The 25,156-nt window shown below is 29.0% G+C and overlaps 3 protein-coding genes across 5 annotated transcripts; 2 read left to right on the plus strand and 1 right to left on the minus strand.

Annotated features, from left to right (window-relative positions):
* Nucleotides 1-4,454: 4,454 nt before the first annotated feature.
* LOC105800542 (uncharacterized) lies at nt 4,455-6,503 on the plus strand. Of its 2 annotated transcripts, none has more exons than XM_052620659.1 (6): nt 4,455-4,685; nt 4,856-5,011; nt 5,481-5,608; nt 5,697-5,822; nt 5,916-6,011; nt 6,182-6,503. In XM_052620659.1, exons 1-6 carry the CDS (start codon nt 4,583-4,585, stop codon nt 6,197-6,199), a joined length of 627 nt encoding a protein of 208 aa, XP_052476619.1. In that variant the 5' UTR covers nt 4,455-4,582; the 3' UTR covers nt 6,200-6,503. The 2 variants fall into 2 exon arrangements, with proteins under 2 accessions (XP_052476619.1, XP_012487193.1); XM_012631739.2 differs by having other exon boundaries at nt 4,466-4,685; nt 5,528-5,608.
* Nucleotides 6,504-9,300: 2,797 nt separating this feature from the next.
* LOC105800543 (VAN3-binding protein) lies at nt 9,301-11,757 on the plus strand. Of its 2 annotated transcripts, none has more exons than XM_052620592.1 (7): nt 9,301-9,715; nt 9,794-9,922; nt 10,071-10,485; nt 10,569-10,784; nt 10,949-10,998; nt 11,219-11,276; nt 11,443-11,757. In XM_052620592.1, the coding sequence occupies exons 1-7, from the start codon at nt 9,386-9,388 to the stop codon at nt 11,655-11,657; spliced, it is 1,413 nt and encodes a 470-aa protein (XP_052476552.1). In that variant the 5' UTR covers nt 9,301-9,385; the 3' UTR covers nt 11,658-11,757. The 2 variants fall into 2 exon arrangements, with proteins under 2 accessions (XP_052476552.1, XP_012487194.1); XM_012631740.2 differs by having other exon boundaries at nt 9,302-9,715; nt 10,035-10,485.
* A 7,649-nt stretch (nt 11,758-19,406) lies between these two features.
* On the minus strand, nt 19,407-20,218 carry LOC105800545 (EPIDERMAL PATTERNING FACTOR-like protein 5). Its single transcript, XM_012631742.2, has 2 exons — nt 19,997-20,218; nt 19,407-19,877 (listed from the first exon to the last, which is right to left on the minus strand). Exons 1-2 carry the CDS (start codon nt 20,079-20,081, stop codon nt 19,630-19,632), a joined length of 333 nt encoding a protein of 110 aa, XP_012487196.1. The 5' UTR covers nt 20,082-20,218; the 3' UTR covers nt 19,407-19,629.
* Between the last annotated feature and the right edge of the window lie 4,938 nt (nt 20,219-25,156).

The raw sequence follows: 25,156 nt of genomic DNA on the forward strand, positions 1-25,156 counted from the left end.
TTTTTAAAATTATAAACAATTATAAACCATTAACAAATTAAATTATGAAGATGGATACATTTAACTTCATAGAGGATAAGACAAATAATAGGATACATTAAAAGTGAATTTAACAATATCTATCTCGCTTATTTCCTTGTCAGGATCAATTAAATTTATCTAGGTTACGGTAACAATAAAATAATGGATTTAATTAAGGGGGAAATGTAATTGCTTTGGTTAAGCAAAACTAACTAATTTACTTATGCATAAATGAATTGCTTTTAGATTTTTGTTTCTGATATTAATAAAATGTTGAAAATTTAGTAATTTTGTTTAATGTGATAATGTCGTTTGGTAAGCGGCATAATTTCACCGCCTTTAAACACACCAATAAAATTTCCAATCCCATGCAATACACCAAGCCCAGTAATTCGCAAATCTACCCTTGTCCTCTCCTCATCGAATGCTTTATTAGTGTATAACTGTACTATAATTGTATTTATCATATATTTATATTAGATTTAACACATGAATAAATAATTATTTTGACTTATCATGTATTATTGACAGTAAAGCACTCACGTAATCTTTTTATACGTAGTAATGTATATTTTTTTGGTACTTAATAATGCAAGGTTTGGCTGTCAATCACATGGTAGGTTTATATATGATCCCTCATGATCCTTTTTTTATCTTAATTCCGAGCTAATGGTATCTAATCTTACAAAGGGTTAAAAGCAAAACTTAAATCTTATTGGCGATCGTTTTATCACTTTGAGTATATATGGAAATATTAGGGTATCCTAAAGTTATAATTTAATAAGTAGGTTGAAATAACGAAGATGTTTGGTAAACAGAATTCTGGGCTTTTTTGGTTGATTTGGGTATAAATGGAGTATTGGGTAGTCAAATCCTCTAAATGTAGTGTTTGGCGAATAGAGGTTTGTAATGACTTGTTGAGCTAAAACCTCCAAAACAAAAAACGCAAGGATGAGCATCATTTTTCACAGCTGATTGAGAATGAGATATGTAGAATGGCATATCTGACTATGTTTGTTCAAGAATTACTCTCTTTGTCACATGCTTTCAAACCTATTAGAGGTGTCAAGATATCAGTAGACGACAACATCGTGTTTCTTAAATATTTATTTTTACTTGTTTCGATATGTATATATTTCTTGAAGATTTATGTATTCTTAATTTATTTTCAATTTACCTGTGTAAAATAATTTCTTATGCAACTTTATATTAATTGAAATATGTTACTTGACAAATTTATCACTAATTTACATACTAAGAACATGACATAATTATCACTAAGAATATAGTTTACAATTATATTGATACACTATTAATATTTATTAATTTCCACAATGTTAATATTTACAAATAAACAACTTAAGAAATTTGTTTATTTAAATTTTCAAAATTATTCACTAATTAATTTCATTAATTGATGTTTTAATTTCTTGGTAATAGTGTTTTATTTCAATAATATCATGTCATTATTTGTCATTTTACATGTATCAACTTTCACTAAGTTTTACCAAAAACTTTTAAATAAACAGTTGATAGAATCAATTGGTCAAATCAATTAATAGAATAAGTTGATTAAACCACTACTACAATCAACTATCAACCAATTATCAAACATGACCAATAATAATTATCATATTTTATAAAATTTAAAATTTTATTATTTTACTATATTTTAAAGCGACATGTGTCGAAATACTTTCCATGCAGAAAAGATATAAAAGATAAAAATGCATTTTAAAAAGTAATATAAAAAAATTGATATTCATAATTTGTTGAAATTAACAAAAAGGTCAAATCCTCACGAGAAGATCTAAAACATGGTAGCCAGCAAATGTATGTGATTGCTTATTATTCTCTCTGGCACTAATAAAACCAATTACTTTCATATACATGTGATTATGGTCGGGTCACAGGATTTGGACCGACTTTATGCATGGTGTCAATATATATATAATTACCAGTTTTTTTTCTAATTAAAATATAAATTATTTTAAATTTAATATTAAAGAATTTTAAAAATGATAACACATAGAAAACATTGAGAGTGAAAATTAAAAAAATTAAAAATTATTCTTTAAAATAATATTTTACAATAGTTGTGAACATTTATATGAATTTTAGAATTTTAAAAATTAAAAAAATTATATATGCTATCTTACATTTAAATTAAACAATACATATTTTATGATAATTTTAAATTTAATGAAATAATTAAAATAAATTTTAAATTTAAATTAATTTATAATGATAAATTTTAAAGATAACAACAAATTTAAATATGAAGATAAATAATATTTATCCTAATGATAATTAAATAATGTTTATGTTTATGTTTTTTTAAAATTTATGATAATATAATTTATCTTTATGATTTATGTAAAAATTTACTTAAAATAGAATTTATCTAACCCTTTCAATGGGAGAGTGTACTAGTAGAATGGTGAGAGAGTGTCACTGGGGAGAGAGGACGAAGCACCAGGTGGGGGCTGAGATTGGTGTGGTGTCATTTGGTCAAGATTGAAAGCTGATTTCTTTGTAACCAGTGTAGGTGGTTGAGTCTGTGTTTGGTTTGAAGGAAGCTTCAAATTGGGGTTTGCTGGGTTAACAAGGACATCAATCGAAGGAGGAACTATGGCTCAATCAACAAGGAAAGAGATTGGAGGAGACGATGATGTTGACAAGGAGACTAGTTCACCTTAATAGGTGGAGAGCAATAGTAGGAGAAGTGAAGAGAAGGGAGCTAAATGTTGGTAAGGGAAATTGTGTGTTGGGTTAAATGTTTAAGGTCGGTGAAGGGGGAGAGAAGATCTCCTTATCATCATGTGGTTTCATATACATAGGCGAAAATCCCCTTGTCTGGTAGTGCAACATCGCCAACAACTTTGAGATATGACAAATAGAGAAGTTGTTACACATTACTGCTTTGACATTCCTTTTGTTGGGGGTAATCTAAGGTTATAGGCCTTAGTGGTTCCCTATTGGGAAATAAGTACATACTTGCTAAAAAGTGAGTGGCCTAATGGAGGGTTTATTATTTAGCGAGTGGCTGGTCATGATACAGTGTAAATCAAAGGGTTGCGTGTAAGTTTTTATAGGTTGCTTCTCATGATGCCACGTGTCCAAATCAGGGTAGGGGTATAACAAATTTATTTATTATTTATTGTGGATTTGTTGTATTATGGATTATTATATGCATAGAATGAGATGATCTTATTGTTTAATTTATGTTTTTTTTTGTTTTTTTTGAGTTTGTTTAATGATTTATATTTGTGAAGCTTATTAAAAATGTTTTATATAATTGATAAATATTTTAAATTTGAGATTTATTTAATCTCATTATTTGTTATTTGTAAATAAATTTATATACATATATCAAATGATTTTAAAAAATAGCGATAATTACAAAATGATACACTAAAATAAATCATTATCAATACATACTTGTATCAATAGAAAATTTATATATATCCACCGATACTAACTACCTTAATCGTTAAAATCCAACTACAAGAAATAATTTTATTTTGTTTTTCTCGAACTTATTGTTTTTGAATCCCTAAACCTACATCTATCCATGAAAAGTTTATACAACTTAACACTATTTTAGCTAAGACCTTTCACCTCTTAAATTTAATACTTAATAACAATATTATCAATAATTACAACCATAGATGTCAATATGGTGTTGGTGTCGGCCATATTCCATATTGTTCTAAAGTAATGCTTCATCCCTATCAAAATTTTGATGTGTTTTGAATGGGGATTTAATTGAGTGGAGTTGAATACTAATAAATTTGAGTTTAATTTAAAATTCGAAGTATGAGATTCAGTTTGAGTTCGATTGAATATTTATTTTTAAGTACTCGAGCTCAAGTTCGATTAAGCTTGTATATCAACTTATGTATATTTAAGTCTGAAGTTGAGTTCAATTAAACTTGTATGTATTCAAGCTCAATTTCAAATTCGACTTGATAATTAAACTTGTATTGGCCCCTTTCCTTAGCGATACACAACAACACTAGAGCATTTTTCTTCTCCTCGTAACATTGGCTCTCCACTTGTCATAGGTGATTGACACTCTTTTCATTGTCCTTCCCTCTTAACATTGATTTTTTGTTTGTCACAGGTGAATTGGTACTCCTCTTTACCATCCTCCCCTCCTCCTCAAAATCGATTCTTCACTTGCCACAAATAACCCATATCAACAATAATGATTTACATCCTTAATTTTAACTGTATTAATTCATCTCGACTAACACGGAATGCGTACCTACCCATATATCAAAACACGTAAAAATCAACACATACGACTTTAAAAAAACAAAAAAAAAACAATACCAGTAATTAAACTCAGCCTTAACTTCCAACTATCAACGACTTATAAGCCGAAGTCCACTCCACGTTAATGCTCCCACCAGTCAAATTCACCGTCCATTTATTGACAAGGCCCCCCTTCGCCGCCTTGTTTTTTCAAACTCTTCGACCCTTCCAGGTTCCTCCAACTCAATAAAAACACAACACTTATACAAAAAACCACCCTTAGTCCTCCAACATTCCCCTCATGGCTTCTCTCAATTCCCTTCCCTTCATTGCAATCTTCCTTGTTCTTCATCTTAGCATTGCTAAATCCGACTTTTTATCACCCCTTTTCCCACCTATCTTTGGTTCGTCACTTACTTCCCTTTTTTCAAATTTTAATCCTTTTTTTTTCTTTTTCTGATTGGTTTCTGAGATCCTTGGGTCTTTTCATAACTTGGGTTTTTCTTAATTAAGATTTTTTAGTGAGATTTAATCATGTATTTGGGTTTTTTTTGTTCTTCCCTTTTTGTTGCAGATGATGTATGCAAAGAAGTGCATTGTGGAAAAGGAAAATGCAAGCCTTCATCAAATGGAACACTCCCTTATACTTGTGAATGCGATATTGGTTGGAAACAAACAGCTGCTGATCATGATGATCATCCCAAGTTTCTCCCTTGCATATTTCCCAATTGTAAATAACCCCTCTGCTTGCTTTTCTCTTTACTTTTTTAAGCCTAATCGTCACCTTTAATTGTTACCTGTTTTAGTTCCTACAAGTTATTTATGTATTGGTTATGCTTTCTATGTATATAATATCAAATCATGAATCCTCTCTGGCTTTGGCATTAATTTGATGATGTTATGCAAGGGAAATCTTGATAATTTGTGGAAATTACAAAGTGGTCTTTGGGGTAGTATTGGGAACTCTATTAGACTAAATTGAACCATTGATTAATCCCGCCTCCATCATGTGAAGCTGATTGTGTTGTTGTTTTTAAGCCTTTTTGGTAGCAGTAGTTTTTGTTTTAGAAGCCAATGAGACCTTGGTTGTGTTAGCAAGGCATTGAGCGCCCATGTTCTAGTGGCCGTGTTGAAAATTATGCTTGGGATAGTTCAGTTTAGAGCTCTTAATGATTGGTTTTGATTGGAACTATTGACAGTTGGATTGTTGGTACGGGGTTGTGATCGATTAATTTGCGGATTTCAGGTACGCTTGATACTTCTTGTGCAGCTGCTCCTTCTCCTGTGCAAGAAAAGGAAGCCAAAGCAAATCGATCTATTTTTGATAGTAAGCTTTGTACTATTTTAAGCTTTGGATTTGGTCATTTTATGTTCTTTTCTTCTTAATATTAATGCACTTGTTCATGGTTTAACAGTCTGCCGTTGGACTAATTGCGGTGGTGGATCGTGCAACAAGACATCACCGTTTACGTATGACTGCAAATGTTCAGAGGGTTATTTTAATCTTCTTAATGTCTCTGTCTTCCCGTGCTACAGAGAATGTAAGAACACATAGGCTCCCAGTTTTAGTGTAGCATCGATAATGGTGGTTAAGTAGTATATGCTAAATGAGTTTGAGCTTTGTGAACTTTAAGGTGCGATTGGACTGGATTGTGCAAACCTTGGGATCACCACGTCGAATAAATCTACTTCCGCAACACCATCATCGTCCCAAAACAATGCGAATAGAGGTAAAAACCGAGCACATAAATCTCTGTCCTTCTTTGGTTTGACTAAAGGAAAAACAGCATGCTATGACATTGTCAACCGAAAAATAAAACCCGATATTACTCCGGCTTTCATTTTTCTTAAAGTACTCATATCATGAAAGAAAATAACATCTTTCTATTTCTTCTCTCAGCTGGGTCGAAGCTGCTAGAGAATTGTCAATGGGTGATAATGTTGGTATTGTTGCTGGTTATGGTAGTTTGATTTGTATATATATAAAGCCGATGCTCGGAGTTTCGTGTTCCATGGATAGCGCAATTCGAGCATGAAGACGATGCAATATTTGTATGTAAATTTTCATATCATATCAATAAACTAGCCATTTTAGGAAGAAGGAATCTTTTATAGTTAGTAATTTTGCCTTTATGTTATAGGAAATTTGTAGATGGATTTCCACATAGGGTTGTATTATTTCTTATTATGCCATTTATGACATTTTTCATTGTTTTTCTTTATTTTTTTGTAATTTATAGCCAAGGATCCAAGCATATTTTTTTAATATCATTTTAAGGTCGACTGTATAAATCAATTAAGTTACACTTGGGATTTCTTGATTTAAAAGGTAAAATCTTGTTGTATATTATAGGGTAATCGACCTATTCATGGTTTAGATGGTTCCACAAATTGGGTTTTGGATAAGATACTTTTGAATTCAAACTAAAGAATTAGAAAATATTATTATAATATATATTACGGTATAAAAATGGACCGTCGGACAAGATGGGTTTAATTTTGGTCTAAACATTAAAAAGAGAAAATTTTGAATTGGGCCCTGTCTCAATTCGGCCCATTGGCTAGTCTATTGTATTATGGCCGTGTCTCTCAATCAGACTATATTTGTGCCCATTTGTATTTTTTAAGGATAATATACTGAGTTTAATTTTGATATTTAATATAGTATTTTTATTTTTTTAATTTAAATTTTAATCATCATTTAATTTTTTTATCCCAATTAAATATAGAGCACATATATTAAATATTTATCGGTCACAAAAATATAATTAGATTTAAGAATCGAATTGAAAATTAAACTTAAATTTAAGTACTTAATTGAAAAAAATATTAAATTGAACAAAATTTAGATATGTTAACTTTTTTTTTTCTTAATATTAAATTATTTTAAAGAAACTTTTGGGATGATTGATTGGAGAAGTAATGAATTAGGACAGCAGACTGAACAAACATCCCAATCTGTCACAAAACCCTAATCACTAGTATCCCTCCACCTTGTCATTCATCTTCAACTCTTCAATCCCATCAAATCTCCTATCAATTCACAATTTAAAACATTTAATTTTTTTATTATATCATAGTTTCAGTATTCCAAAATAATTAATACAACATAATTTATTTGATTATTAAATCTAATTTTGCCCTTTCCCATTTTATGTGTTGGCATTAATTATGGGTATATTTGTTTTTTAATTAAAAATTACATTTATTAATAAATTTATATTTTATTCACCTAACTTTAAAATGTTACATAATAAATTTTGAATTATATGAAAATTTTATTTAAATTACTGGTCCATTATTTTTAAAAGTTTGGTTAAATGATGTCTCAACGACGATCCGACGATCGAAATCTACCAATGAGTAACAATTTTAAATTCAAGTCAATTTGACTATCATTGTTAAATATTAAAAAATATTTAAATTTTGATTCAGAATTCATAGTTTAAAATTATTTTATTAAAAAATTAAACTGTAGAAGAGATGAAAATGAAAATTTTCGGTTGATAATCGATAACTACGATTTTAATAATTTAATTCCTTAAATAAACACTTTTAAATATTTTAATGATAGTTTTTTAATTTTTAAAAAAAATTAATTTATAAAACGTAAGTGTGTTTTTCTTTTTCAAAATTTTCATACCATTGTTTACTTTCACGAAATTCCGAGAGAAGGAGAGTTGACAGTGGTGGCTATATTTATGAGTAAAGAGAAATTGAATTTAGTCTTTGGAAATTGGAGCCGCCAATCACCCTTCTCCTTCTCTTCACTCTCACCTCTCTTTTAATTAATTATTGGACAGTAATTAGGTGTACTTTTTTTGAGAGTAGGTGTAATATATATGATATAATAATCGACTAATACCCTATATTTGGTCACTTAATTTGTGTACATGTAGGTCAAAGAAACAGGGTGTCAAAAGAGAACATAAAAGAAAGGAAAAATAATTAGAATTTATAGTAATTTTTATCTATTTTAAAAAGTTTTAAACTAAATTATTAATAATACGATTGATTCTAAAATTCAAATAATTACATATAAAATAAATGCTTTTCTTTTCCAAGTAAAGAAATGCTTTTTTATTTAAAAAAGAAAAAGAAAAAACACACTTTCAAGCCTTTTGGTCAGAATATGAAATCAAAAGAGGGGACGATGACGCCAGCCAACCTCGCCCACACCCAATTTTCCCGCTAAGAATAACCTTTTACGTAAGGTGATTCTGATGAGATTAAAAGTAAGTCTTATTTCCAAAATTAACCCTTAAATTGTACTATTTTTTACATTTTGGTATACTTTTTAAAGAAACTGGCAGATATCAATTTAGTCCAATTTTACTTAAAAAGTATAAGACATTCAATAAAAGCATGTTGTAGGTCATGTTTTTATTGGTTGATATATTGTTTTAAGGTAAATAAAATAAAACATTATTGATAGTTTAAGTACTATTTTAAAAAAATTAAATATTTATGTGAAAATATTGTATAATTTAAGAGTAATTTTATATTTAATAATATGAAGTAATATTTAGTCTTTAAACTTGTAATTTTTCAGTTTTGTCCCTAATTTTTATCCATATTATTCTCGAAAAATAGTAGTTTTTCTCGATTTTATCCTTAAACATTAATTTCGTACGATTTGATGACGTGATACTTTGATATTATATTACGTCATTACCTAAGTTTTTAACTTTATAAATTTTAAATTTTAAGTGATTACGTGATAAAATTTCAAAATATCAAGTAATCACGCAGCTCTACCAAATTAATAATAATAATTGTCAGACTAATATAACCAAAACAATTCAAGGATCACACAGAAAAATTTACCGAATTCAGGGACTTAACGTTGCTTTAACCCTATTTATGTTCTTATTATCCCGTTCTAGTTACTACCTTTTCTACTTCATCATCCGGCGCTCGACACACAAAGGGAAATCCGTATTTCCAATTTTATCCTCACCTCGTTACACAAAATTACAACTATTAACATCTCCCAATAAAAAGTACGGCCATTTCCTCACTACTGTCACATTACATAAAACTCAACTCAGATCCTTTTGTCCCGAAAAAGCTTTCCTTCCCAAAAGAGAGAACGGCAAAGAAAATGGAGAAACCCGTCGTCGAACAGTGGATGCCGAAGCCAGTGACGGTACCGTTCCGGCCACGGGAGATAGTACGTGAACCAATGGAGTTTTTATCACGTTCCTGGAGTGTTTCAGCTCTAGAAGTTTCAAGAGCTTTATCATCTTCATCGTCAACCCAACCCGTCAGTTCTCAACAAACGTGTTTAAAAGGCTCTTCGAGTGGTAACGGCATTATAAAAGAAGACATTTCCGGCGAGATTGAAGACATTGGCTTAGTTTCAAGCAACCCTTTTACTTTTGCTTCTTCTGAAACTTCTCAAATGGTCATGGAAAGAATCATGTCACAGTCTGTAAGTGTTGTAGAACAATGGGGTTTTCTTTTAAGGTTGTTTGTTATTTCTTCTAACGTTAATTTTCGTCTTTATTAGCAACAAGAAGTATCTCCAAGAACTTCAGGGAGGCCATCTCATAGCAGTGGACCATTAACTGGTGCTCAAAGCTGTGGTTCATTAACTGATAGTCCACCAATTTCACCTTCAGAGATTGATGATGTTAAGGTTCGTACATTTAAATTTGATTTTTGATGGCGTTTTAATGGTGGCACTTAATGATGATGAAAATAACAAGCTTTTTTATTAGTTTAATGGCACCTTTACCGTTTTTTTACAGCAATTTTGCCGCGCTGGTAACTCTGTCAACTCGCAGTTTCGTACAACCTCGGCTGTTCCGGCGACGGTGGCTGTCCCTCCTACGACTTCCGTGGCGGTTGGTGGTGGAAAGACGGTGGGACGATGGCTGAAGGATAGGAAAGAGAAGAAAAAGGAAGAAACACGGGCTCATAACGCTCAGCTACACGCTGCTATTTCAGTTGCCGGGGTTGCGGCAGCTGTGGCAGCTATTGTGGCGGGGACGGCAGCTTCGTCGGGTGCCAGGAAAGACGAACAGATGGCGAAGACAGAACGGGCTGTGGCATCAGCCGCCACCCTCGTTGCTGCACAGTGCGTCGAGGCGGCTGAAGCCATAGGAGCCGAACGTGAACATTTAGCCTCTGTAATCAGCTCCGCCGTCAATGTACGGACCGCTGAAGACATAATGACCTTAAACGCCGGTGCAGCAACAGGTATATATATAAAAGATAACCATTAATCAAACATCTAAAACATAATGAAATTTGTTTAATTTTACTGGGGTTTCATTATTTAGCATTGAGAGGAGCAGCCATATTGAAAGCAAGGGCATTAAAAGAGGTATGGAACATAGCAGCTGTTATCCCTATGGAAAAAAGCGGTGGCAATGGCAGCAACGGCAGCTCTAACGGTGGCTTTAGCGGTGAACTTCCCTCTGAAGAGAATTTCTTAGGGATTTGCAACAGAGAATTGCTTGCTAAAGGTTGTGAACTTCTCAAACGCACTAGAAAAGGTATATAATTTCATCCATATTCCATGCAAAGCCCGTAGACAAAACTCTTCCGGTATTGTTTAATTCGAGTGTTTTTAAAATTTGGGTTTGTTTTTTATCTAATCCATTTTAGCTTCAAATTATGTTGAAAATTTCACTTAACCATTGAAATCATTGTTTTTCAGGTGATCTTCATTGGAAGATAGTCTCGGTTTATATAAACAGAATGAACCAGGTAAGGTTGCATTGCTCATAATTAGGAAAATATATCATATTTGCTCAATTATTGGGGAATCAATGGAGGTTCACATAATGTTAAGTCCTAAACAAAAGCAAAGAATCTAAAAAAAAAAAGAAAGAAAGGAAAGCTGATGACATAGACTGTGATCTGTTTGCTTTGTTTCTCCTTTATATACATTCTTTTTGGACATGGAAATTTGTGTCTTTGTATATAGGTTATGTTGAAGATGAAGAGTAGACATGTTGCTGGGACCATTACAAAAAAGAAAAAGAGTAAGTGATTATTATTCTTTTTTTGTCTTCTCTGTAATAAAACTGTGTAAAAAGAAAGTGTAGAAATGAATGTGGGTCTTTGTTCCATTTGGGGATTTGAGAAAAGTATCAAAAGGGATTGGGTCATTGTTAACTTTAAATGTTCTTTTTGGAAATTTTGCTGTAGATGTTGTGATAGAAGTGATTAAAGATATGCCGGCATGGCCCGGTCGTCACTTGCTTGAAGGTGGAGAGAACCGGAGGTACTTTGGGTTGAAAACGGCAATGCGTGGGGTCGTTGAGTTCGAGTGCAAGAACCAAAGAGAGCATGATGTTTGGACTCTGGGTGTGTTAAGGCTGCTCTCCATAGCTGCTGAGAAGAACAATAGATATAGAATTTGATCTTAGGGGGTTGAGTGGGTGGATCATTTTGTGACCTAATTTTGAACTGGAAAGTGTAAAATGTTTTTGTGAATATTTATTTCATCCATATTGTGATCTATGTTTGATTGTTCTTTTTCACTGTGTGTTGGACTAAGGGATGGTCAAAAAGAGGCCAATTAGATGAAGGAATAAGTATGGGATATGATAAAAAGGATTTAAAGAGACCCAACCTTGGCTTTATTATTTAATGCGAGGGGTCTAGTTTTTGAATTTGCTTTTCGGCTCTTGGATTTAGGTCTTGTTTATGCCTTATGGTGGGTCTACTTTTCATGTGTTCTATGGTTGGGAGGATCTTTCACTTTCATCACTTGGAACTCAAGCTGGGAAAAGGATTGCCCATATTGTGACTTGACTTGACTCCCAAGGTTCATTATTCGTATTACCTCATATTTTTCTCTTTTGTAAATTTAATAATTTAATTTAAATCGTTTTAAAATGTGATTTTTATTTTACTTTTGTTAGGCCCATGAAATTTTTTTTATTTAAGTTCTCTAAAATTTTTAGAATTTTAAATTAGTAAATTTGTACTTTGATCTCTTTTAAAAATTATTAAAATATAAATTATTAAAATGGTAAAATTATTCTTGCTATTGTAAAAATTACAATTTAATTTTGGCTTTCCTAATTTTTTTCTAGTTTCACCCTTCTACAAAGTTACCTTTGATCACACTGTAGTGCGGTGTTTTAGTTTATTCGTGGTTTAATACATAATTTCATCTTTGAGTTTGATATTTCTTTTTAAAATGATTTAAGGTAAAAATTAAACTCTTACCTTAATAAAAATATATTTTTTGGTGATTTAAGGTAACGTTATTACTTTTTTTATTTAATTTGGGTTTTAAAATTGAATTGATGAAATTTTATAACCAAATCAACTTTGAAATCAATTAAATCATATTCATTAAACTGTATTTTGCCAAATTAAATAATTTCACAATTAACACTAAATTTATTCTTTTAGTAAAATTGTGAAATTTTCAAATATGATAATATTAATAACTTTCACCAAATCAATCATAAAACTGGAATTAAATATTAAAATGTTAACATTATTACTCTTGGATATCAAAATATGTAACTTTTATCAAATACAAGCACTAAATGATATCTTAAGCCTTTATTCATTTTGTTGATTTGAACTGGAAGTGTTCATAAGCTAGGTCAAGTTGCGTTCGGGCTGAGTCTAAACTTGATATTAACACACTTTATGTTTGCCCAAACTCAGCTCAACTCAAAATATGGGTCTAAAACCTTGCTCAAGTCTACCTATAGTTGTAAATGGTTAACCCAAACTCATTTTAAACCCGTCTATATTATTTTTAAAAAAAATTAAATATATATTTTTCATTTTGTTTTATTTTAATATTTAATAATTTTATATAATCATCTTAATTTTTTTTAATGTTTATATTATAGGAGATTTATATATTACTCTGTATAAAAAAATAATATATTATTATATTTAATTTGTGTTATAAATTATATGATATAAAACATTATAAACTTAAAAGTCGAGTTGCACAAATTCCTTTTTCGGCTTAACATTTTTATCTAAACTCTCCTAAATTTCAGACAAACTTTCAAGCTTATACGAATAACTTGACCCGTGAACAGATTTAAAGTCAACTGTATAAATCTTGATTTTGGCCCATGACTGTGGGGTAAAATAAAATAGAGTTATTTTATCTATACGCTAGTCCGATAGTTAAAAGCCCAATTGCTGTAAAAGTAAAACTACAATTAAGCCCAATGTCAGTATTGCAAAGACCTAGGTTGGGCTTTAATTTGGACCATTTTTATTATTGGACTGATCCTAAACCAGGATTGTGTACTAAAATTTGTGATGATCCATAGGTTTTTATTAATATTTCATTTTCATCCATTATCTTTAAAATTTTACATTAAGCATTATCCATGACGTTTATAAATATTTCATTTTGGTATTTGGAAGGGTTTGAATAAAACTATTAAGCTCGAACAATAATTTCAGAAAAAAATATTATGTCCATTTAAAATACGAGGCATGCCTAAATATTCAAAGCTCAAGCTTGGTCCAATCTTTTTAAAGTTTATGTTTAGGAATATGTTATATTATAAATATGTAATATTTATCATGTAAAAATAAATATGTTATACTATAATGTAAATTCTAAAAAGAAAATAATGTTTTAGTGAAAGGAATATATATAAGGGTAGTAAAAATATATATTATTTAAAAGTAACTAAAATTACATATATATATATTTAAAAATATGACTAACCTAAAAAATTGAGCGAATTAAGCTTATATTTACAAATATGGATGAAAACGAAACATTATTAAAATTATAGATACATCTCATTAACTAAAAAATGATATTCTTAATAAGATTTATTAAAATATAAATCTACTAAAATTAAAAACGTATGGAAAATATTTAATTTTATATAAATATCTTGTTTTTAAAATTAGATTATAACACACATGTGATGTGCATGAAAAATAACCTAAAATTTATATATAAGCTTTATTTAAAATTATAAAATTAAAAGTTTAAATATTATTATATGGACATTTTTTATTAATTTTATATAAAAGTAAAACCATCCCAACACCATAACAATTCCAAAAATAAAATGGTCTAAACCTAAAATATTTACTAACAATGATGAGATGGTCACAACTCACGACTGATATTCATTCTTGAATTTATATTAATTTTTTCGATAAATTAGTAAATATAAGTATTGAATGTAATTATGTTGTTTGATAAATTTGTCAGCGTGACATGTTGAATCGAAAAAATACTTACTTATTCATGTACTGGAAAATGATATTGCAATAAACTTCAATTTAACAAATAAATTTAAGAGTGCTAACAACTCTTAAAAATTACGTCATTATTTTAATCAAAATAAAAATATTTAAACTAACTAATAATATTATAAAGTTAAGATATTAAATTATGTAAAAATAAAACATAAAAGATTAAATCTTAAATTTAAACATAATATAAATACCAAAAGTGAAAATTAACTATTAATATAGAAATTAAAAACTGCAAATGGCAGTGAAAAAAAAAGGCAATTGAGTTGACAGGTGTCACAATAAGAAATAGGAATGGATATTACTTTTATATAGTAAGTATAGATATTTTGAAATGTAAAAATATATATATATATATATATTTTTTTTTCATTACAAAGTTGGGAAAAGAGAAGATGATAAAAGTTTGAATTGGTAATTAAAACTGAAAACAAAATTATCATTTCCGTTAAAAAGAATAAATAAATAAATTTGTAAAAAGAAAACAAATAAATATTACATGTAATAATAAAATATATTATATTCTTAATAAGAGAGCGCATATCATTATTAAACCATAAAATATAAAATAATTAGAAATATTATTTTGGTTAAAATAAATAAAATAATTTGATTAAAATATCTCTACACAAAAAAATTATTAAAACACAATAATAATTGTCAAATCAAACATCACATCACATCCAAATTTGATGCAAGGTCTGAGAGATTGCCAAAGGAGATATGGCCAAACTGACTTAACAGTAAACGCACTCTCCTTTGGGATTCCAATTATTATAAATAAAAAGCTCAATTTTTAATATTTTTAAAATATTTTTATATTACTAAATTGGTTAAAATAATAATTAATATAACAATAAAAAATTATTAATTCATTAAATATAATTCGATAGATAAATAATAAAAATTCTTACATGAATGATAAATAAATTTTACATATATTTTCAATTATTAAATGATGGATTTAAAAGTAATCTAATGGTAAATACATTTATTTACTTCTATGCTTTGTTTAAAATTTATTGATATAAAATAATTATTATTATAATTATTTTAAGATTTTCTTTATAAGAAATAGAAAATACTTTTAATTATATTTTATTAATAACTTAATTAAACATTAGATTCAAATTAATTTTTAGTTTTTATCACTTAATTAGTTTTAGAATTATATATGAATGAATTAAAGTAAAATTATTTAACACAATAAATAACTATATTGAATTTAGTGTTATGATGAATGTTGCATCACTGTATACATACTTATTACATAAACAACTAATTTTAAACAGATATAAAAATAATTAGATTTATTTATTTATTTACCGATCAATTCAAAATTGAATTTTTATTTATACAAATAAAATAAAAACTTTATACATATAATTATATTAAATCAAAAGTTGTATATTTTACTATACATCAAATTAAAATTTGTGTATAATTGATTATATTATATTAATCTAATTAAACGGTACTGTTTTCAAAATAAACTCAATATTTTATTTACCATGTCAATTAATTATTTTAAAAATTTGAAAAACGGATAATATGTATATATATAAAACGAACCCAAGTGGATACTATCATGTCAGTGGAGTAAATGCGATTTATTTTTGAGGGTACTATAAAGATTTTTTACTACACTTTATAAGGTAATAATTATTTTATGAATAGAATATATAGAAATATAAATACATATTTATAAAAAAATTCATACATGACATACGTAAAGGATGATAAGATTGGAAGCTTAAATGCTTAAAACCTAAAACCTTACTGCTTTTGTGAAATGGAAATAATAATAATAATAAAACAATAAAGGGATACAAATAATAATAATGATATCTTTCCCCTATAAACTTTGAACAATGGATTTTGACTTGTAATTTTTGAAATAAGTGATAAATGTTTGAAATTGTTTTGGATGTGATCATGAGTATTTGGACATTGATATTATAATGATATATGTTACAATGGAGATTATGATGTTAATGCCCTATTAAATGATGTTAGACGTAGGCCGGGTATAGTTGGCATGCCAAAAGGTTACTGATATGGTGATTTGCCAGCCATCATTGATAGGTAATCCAATATGGCTGAATAAATAGTACGAATAATACTAAAACCATCGTTGTCGGACAACGCAGGATGGTAGAATAATCACATGCTAAAAGTCATCGTTGCCGGCAACCCAGGATGGCAAAGTAAGATAGTCCTAATTTCAGAGGGACGTGGACTTATTTGATATAGAGATCCAAGTATTTGTTCTAATGTCTATCATCAGATAATATGGATCAAATTGAATAAGCAATTAAATTGATATTGAAATGTGAAGTTCATTAGAAAGTTGGAAAAATGATATATCAAGTTAAAGTAGTAAATATTAATGCAATTGATATTTGTTATATATATTTTTGAATTGTGTATATATATTTACTTTAGTTTATTCTCAATGAAATGTATTTAAATTATATTAGCGCCACAAAATATTCAATATTTAGCGCATGATTTTGTTTATTTTCGTGCACAGATCTCGAGTAAGGTTTTCCGTAGGTTGGCAGTGTCAAAGCATCCATTCTCAACAACTCAACTCGTGAATCATTTTGCTACCTTTTTTGTATGTATATATGTGTTTAAGTTAGAATAACATGTACCTAGGTTGTTTTGGTTATGTTGTTTAAATGATCATTTTAGTATATTGATATTTGGGCTATGAAGTTTCATAAGTTGAACTTTAATCTTTAATTAGTAGATAACTAGGCTTATATAAGTTCGATTATGAGAAATAGATAGTTAAATGTTGATGCGTTGGTGGTTATGATTTGATGATGTTTGATTGTGTTTAGATGTGTTAGATTGAGATTGATGGTGTTACTTTGATGTAACGTTTAGGTACACTTAAGGTGCCATTTGGTTTAGTTTGGACCATTGAAAATGTGCATTCAAGGCAAATTTTACCATTGTGTCAAGAGAAAGTATGATCATGTATCAAGACCACAAGAGCAAAATTTACCTTATATTTTGATCTTCATGCTCAGTGTCTTGAGACTTGGCATGTTAGTCTTGAGACAAATAAACTTCAAAGCTACATTAGTTTTACCCTGCTCCAAGTTTTGAGACAAGATCCCTTATTTCGAGACATCGAAACACCGAAACTAAAATAAGAAAATAGGGGAGGTTGGTCTTGAGACCCAGTCTCAAGACAAAAGGGACCTTGCCTTGAGACATGACATCTAGTGTCTCGAGACATATCGACATCAAAGCAAAATTACCTAAAATAAAATAAAGCCTGTCTTGAGACAAGAAGTCTTCTACCTCGAGATACAGCATTGAAATTTGATAGTTGAGTTTGGATTCAAGTCGTAACTCTAATTTTAACTCTGCTTAACCCTGAAACATGATGATTTGAATCCTAAATACTATGAATGCATATGTGTGTCAGTACGATTGATAATTTAAATTGTTTTGAACAATAATTTTGATTTAAATTTTATGATTATATAAGTGAGATAGCTCGAGTTGCTTCAGTAACATAATGTAACATTACGCATTCGGATTCGACAATTGAATGATGCGTTGAGTGTTACATGAAATATTTCACTTGGAATAATGTAGTATATGAATCATAATTCAGAATTAGGTGAATGCACTAATTTTTAGATATGAAAGTACTTAAAATTGAAATTTTGGGTTTTATTTATTTTATATATTGTAACAATAAAATATGTAGGTAATAAACAAATAAAATCATGGAAATTTTAAATTTTAATTATTTCACATAATTTTAACATTTAACTACAACCATTTCTATTATATATATTAAAATTAAAATAATTAATGCATACATATAACCACAATCATAATCAATCATTATAATGCATAAACGAAAGGATTATTGACCTAAATCTACCTATTTAATGGTAGGTAAGGATTTGGCCCTTTAGTTAAATGGGCAAATCCTATTTTAGTTCTTCCTAAATCTATACTATGTATAATGTATTTAATTAAGTCGTTGTCACAAGTTGCGGATATTGACTTAATTGAGAAATTACTAAAATCTCTTTCCTTTTACAAAGAAACAAAAATTATTTTAAGGGTATTTTATCTTTTACATTTTATATAAACACAAACTATCATGGTTTTCGAATTCTAAATTTATCATTTCAACCAACCTCACGTTTATTTTAATGTAAATTTTTATATAAAATATCATACGAGTTTTTCCATCTACATGGTGGGTGTGTCATAATTCAAGATTAACAATTGAATTTATACTTGATAGCCTATTGAATAAATAGAAAATGTTTACGTTTGGTCCGTCTTAAAAATTATATTTAATTTAATTTAATTTTTTTATAGTAATTTCACCTCACCCATGTTGAATGTAGAGAAAAAAAGATGGAAGGGGGAAATGAAGAAAGAAACAAGATGTCCCATTGATACTCTTTATCTATGTAACTTCCGAGTCCCTACTCCAAATAGAAAATAATGGAACCCTCTCCCTCCGTCACTTGCTTTTTGATTCCTTTTTTGTACACATTTTAAATCATGGTTCTCATAATAACACCGTGAGAGTGGTATAGGTTAATTATTACATATTACATATTAAAGATTTAAGTCCTGTTTTCATATTTGATATAATAAAGACTAAACATTTTCAAAAGACCTCAAATAAGAACATTTCTCACATTTTACTCAAGCATGGTATATTTTCATGATAAAACATTTTAAATATAATAAAAACATGAAAATATATACATAAATCCAATTGTAATATCAATTAAAATTTAGACACAAATATTTTATCTCCTACAAACTTGTTTCAATGCAATTAAGATAAAAGGAGGAGTAAAAAAATAAGAGAGAAAGAGAGATGATTAGAGATACCCTTGGTAATCTCACATTATAAAATAACTTACATTTCCAAAGCTTTTACTGTCTTTCACAGGAAGATGCAAATTCATTATATAAACATAGATAGAAAGCAACCAACACTGTAAAAAACTTACTAAAATAGCAATACTAACATTATTATACTTTCATAATTTTTTTTTATTTATTATTTTTTTTGGTTTGAGCAAAAGTCTTGGATTTCAGTGTACTATTTTTGCTTTTGATTTTTTAGGGCATGAAAATCTTGTTGCCACACTTGCAACGCCAAGCTTCGGGGTAGTACTCGAGTGGCTTCATAACTAAACCTGGTTGAATCGGGACGTGAACCGGTTGACAAGGCGAGCAGCTCCCACAGTTGGATCTACAAGAAGGTGGTGAAGAACCCGGCCCACTGAGTTGTTTTTGGGATAAGAACCGGCTCAACACCACTGACCCAGTTCTCTTCTTGCTCCCTTCTCTCACCTGGAACTCACTTTCTGCACAAACAACCACGAAACTGCACTGAGTTCAGACCGAGTTAATGGTTTATATCGTACATGAGTAGTTTAAAAAGTTCAAAAAAAAATGAAAGGAAGGGGGTTTTGAAGATAGTTACCGAGTTGAGAAAGAGTGGAAGCAAATAAGAGAAAGGTGAAGGCAACTAAGATGTGGTGGCGGAGGCGGAGGCGGGAAACGCCCATGCCGAGGAGGAGCTGGCGGAGGGAGAAAAGGTTATCAAGGTCACCTCCGAGAGTGCTATTATTGAAGGTTCTTTTTCTGGTTTTGCGTGAGAGAGTGTGTCCCAAGTCAAAGACAGAAAATACACAGAAAAAAAAAAATTCAGAAGAGGGCATATATATTGTCTGAAAAAATTTTAGACTAAAATAAAAATTATCTAAATATATATATAACTTAAAAACTTAAATAAAAAGTTCATGTTTACAGTTTTTTTATATTTTACAATTCATTAAAATAATATTACTTGTTATATTAATGATGAAATTTAATTTTATAAGAACAATTAAAAAATATTATGTAATCAATTTATTTATTATTTTTAAAATATCAATCTAAGTGCATATAGTATTGCACTGGTATTATAAATAAATATTTATACTCATTATAAAAATCTTTAACTGAATTGATTAGTTAAAAGATAAAAATATTAGTAGTTTATAAATATTTATAATTCTTATTCATCAAAGTATATAATAATTTATAATTCTATTCATAATGTTTGGAAAGTATTTATAATCAATAATTAAATTTAATAAAATTAAAAACCCAAATCTGAAACCTTAAAGGGATTAATATTTTTTTATGGTTTTTCATAAGTATGGGATGAAACTAGAGGTGCTCATGGGCCGGGTTCAACTAAAAATTCAGGCCCATTTACTAGGTTTAGGCTCAGTCCGAAAAATGGGCTTAAAATTTTATCTAAGCCCAATCCAATTAAAAATACTAAAACTCGAACCCGACCCGACCCGCCCGTATTAATTTTTTATATTATTTTTATATACTTTTTAAATATGTATAATACATTAAAAATACTAAAAACATCAAAATAAATATTTCCCAACAAATTGAAAATAAAATTTAAAAAATATGTAGACTTAAATAACACTAAGATAAATGCAACTTAACAAGCAAATGCCTCTAAAATAATAACAAAATTAACAAATACCTTTAAAATATTAATAAAATTAACAATAAAATAAATTTTATATAATATCCAAATAATAACAACATAATAGTAGCAACATAATAGTAAAATAGTAGCAAAATAGGGAGAAAACAACAAGAAAATAACATTCAAAAATAAAGAAAACAGATTTTTTTATCCTTTAGTGAATTCGAGTTGGGCCAAATATGCCTTACCCGAAGCCCAACCCATTTTTTATACTGGCATTATTTTTTTGTCCAAACCTATTTTTCAAATCTATATTTTCATCTAAACCCTTCTACCTTTCAGGCGAGTCTTTAAGCCGAGTTGGATAGTCCGACCAATAACCAGATGGAACACTAATGAAAACACACCATCACAATCATTCAGGGCAGTGTAGACCCAGGCAGCAGCCCCACTTATTTAGCCTGATAATAAAACAAATATATTTCTTATATACTTTATTATATGTTACTTTAGTAAATTCACCCAAACAAAAACTTTTAAAAGTTAACTTATCACATTTTTAAAAACCCACATTCACATCAATGAAAAATAAATAAACCACACATTATTGTTTATATCACTTATCATTATTAGAAAAATATAAAATTTGTAAAATTATTAATTTTTAATATAAAATTTATATATAATATACTGAATAAATTTGTCATATTTTGACTTTTAATAATTAATTCTTTTCAACTTTAGACTTTTATTTTTAATATTATTATAGATAAAAAATTCTAAAATATATTATGAAAACTTTTAATTAATTTTTAAATATATTTGTAGAGATTTAATTTAATTAAAATATTGAAGTCAAGTTTTAAAAGTTTTAACCTAAAAATGTCTATTATTTTCATCCATAATTGCGACAAGTTCTAGTATTAATTAATCTCCCCATTCTTAATATTCTCCCTTTTCTACCGATAGTCGAATCGGTCATATTATCGATTTATCTAGTCAATTAATTTAATCAGTTTAATTGATTTGATTTTTCTAAAAATTTGATTTAATTACCAGATCCAATCTATTTTTATCCCGTCCGTATCGGTTCTTTAGCCAATCAATTTAAAGCCTCCTTTTGAACTGATATTTTGACCGATTTCTAGTCTAACCAATCGATCCGTATTTCCTTACAAAAGGATATTATAATGCATGTGTTCCAATTATACATGCGTATTTTAAATATCGTATTTTATATTTATATAAATTTTAATATATTAGTATAATGGTTAAAATATACAATTGGCTTTTGAATTTGGTAAAAATCTTATCCCAATTTAGTATTTTTGATTTAGGTACCTTAATATTTTTTGTAACGCCAGTAAATCTAAAATACATGTCACTTTGATAGCGTAACACGTGCAATAATTTGTGATGCAGTCGTCTAGAATTTAAAGGTTGTAAAAAAGGTTGAAATATCTAAAAATGGTAAAGAACATAAAAATATTTTTTTAAAAAAGCATCAAATAATTAGCCATATAACCTTATAAAATCAATCTATATTCATTGTATATATAAAAAAGAAACGTTAAAGCAATCCTAAGGTTGCACTGTCCAAATTTAAAATGCTTTCAAGTATATGTCAATAAATTGGGGAACATCGAGTTGGGTGACGATTTAAATTTTTTGTCTAAATTGATATCTTTTTTACGTTTATTATTCACAGTATATTTTAAAATTAAAATTGAATAAAATATTTTTAATCACATCATCCCTGGGTTTGGAGAACATTTTTGCCCTTACTCACATTTCAAGAGTATTCATATTCAAGACTTTTGAAGATTTCTCCGCTTGAAGCATACCTTTATTTGGGAAGTTGAGGTGTAGCAAATGGGGTAGTGGACTTGCCCCTTGACTTAAAGGGTCTATTGTAGGTATGAATGATTCAATTTAAGTAAATTATATTTTTAACTTTCGCCACTAAACTTTTAAAATTTTATTTTAACCCTAATATCATTTTCTTGACTTCGCCCCTGTCGAGAAGTACTAGACCTTCTAGAGTTTCATCCATAATAGAAAAGGGTTAAGGAGAGCCCTCCAAGCTTGTTTAGCAAGTAGTGTCTTATTAAAGGTTTGAAAATATCGAAAACCCAAGCCGTTCCTTCTCTTAGATTTAACTAGTTTCAGCCACCTCACCCAATTATTTCCACACAAAAATGACATAAGTTGGAATAGCTGTAACAACTGCATTTCTTATTTCTTCATTGGTATTGGGCGAGAAATAAACCGATGATTTAGAGAAATTTACCTTTTTCCTCGTAGCATGTTGGAACTTGTCAAGGATAATTTCTAAGCTATTATCATCCGCATAGGAAAATGGAGACAGCTTATCTGCAAACAAAAGTTAATTTACAGATGGATCTCCTTGCTGAATTACCTACTAAGTTATTCATAGACAAAGAATCGTCTAAGCAAACAAGTGTTGAAACACACAAGTCTTGGGAAACCGTACACAAAGATGAGGCAATAGTGGATCTCCTTAGTTGAATTACCTAAGTGATAATAATTGTAACACTTATGATTAAAATTTATTAATAAAATAATTATAATTATTGTTATTTTATATTAAAATTGCATGCCCGATTAAATTATTTTTGTTATCAAAGTTTTTATTTTTATATTTTAAATTGTATATAGAATATAGTTTAAAACGTTAAAGCTGTCCGTAGGAATGTTCTTTAGGAAGAAAAAGCAAGTGTAACGCATTGTCGAGGCCTCGAGGGTCTTCATATTCTAATACTAGGTTTCGTTTAGCATTATTCATATCCCTTTTACTGTTTATTTTTTAGGTTTATAGCTTCCATTCAAAACTGCCACGAAAAACATGCATTCCAGTTACGTGAAATAGGGTGGTTTCATCTCATTTCTCCCATCTATATAAATTGCTGATTCACTTGTTTAATAAGACTACAGTAATCTAGAGATGGCTCGCTTGCTTGTGGTGTGGCTTTTCTTAATTTCTCTATGTTTTTCTTCTTGGGTCCAATTGGCAAGCGCTCAACCATTGCAGGTGGGGTCTCCTTCTCCACCACCTTCTACTGGTGGTAGTACTGGCGGCAGTAGTGGTGGTGGAGGAGGAGGTGGAGGTGGTGGTGGGTAGCAGTTCATCAGGTGGGACTGGATATGGATCAGGAAGTGGCACTGGTGGAACCAGAGGTGGAGGAGGAGGTGGCGGCGGCGGAGGGACTAGCAGCGGGAGTGGCAGCAGTGGAAGTGGATTTGGGTTTGGGTTTGGAAGTGGCGGCTCTTACTAGAATGCATTTGGCTCTTACATGTTTTCACTTGTCTGTGCACAACTATGCTCGGTTCTATGAATCAGTAAAATAAAGTATTATATATGGTGAAAACTTTAATAAACATATAAATTTATTTAAAGTGTTTTAAATCTAAAGCATTAAAATCTATATTTTAAAATTTAATATTTCAGTAAGTATTTTCATTAAAAAATAACTCAATTCTCTATAAAAAAATTGATGACCAAATTGATAAAAGATACAACTAATGAGGCCTAAATTTATTATTATAGATTTTGAAAATTAAAAAAAATACCTTTTAGTATTCCACTATCTATTTTACCTCCATCCGTGGATGTCCTTCCCGATGATATCTGTCTCTATTATTTCCTAAAAATAATATTACTAAAATAATAACATTTATCAATAATACTACTTTTATTAAGATAAAACTAATCGAAAAATCGAATCTGAAGCTAATATTAGTTGAAATTTTAAATATTAATAAATTCTCATTCCATATAATTTATATATTTTTTCTGTCAATATACATAATTTGTATTATTTAAGAACACTAATAATGGAATCTTTTGAGCAAATATAAATTGCACCAAAAGTTAAAAAGTGTCTGTTCACGTGCAATTTGACGTGACATATATTCATCATATTTGGGGATATGAATAGCTCTCCCAGTATTTCCTAAAACTGTATACTTATTTAGTACTACATACTGTGAAACAGTAAAAGTTAAAAATCATTTTGAAATTTTGATAGAGACCATTTGGCGTATTTTGTTTTTGAATGGTAGAAAGTTAGTTGCTTCAAACTACTCTTTTTCTTTTTTAATTTTAAAAAATTAATAATGTTCCAA

The sequence above is a fragment of the Gossypium raimondii genome, chromosome 9 (assembly GCF_025698545.1).
Source record: "Gossypium raimondii isolate GPD5lz chromosome 9, ASM2569854v1, whole genome shotgun sequence".
Taxonomy (NCBI): Eukaryota; Viridiplantae; Streptophyta; class Magnoliopsida; order Malvales; family Malvaceae; genus Gossypium; species Gossypium raimondii.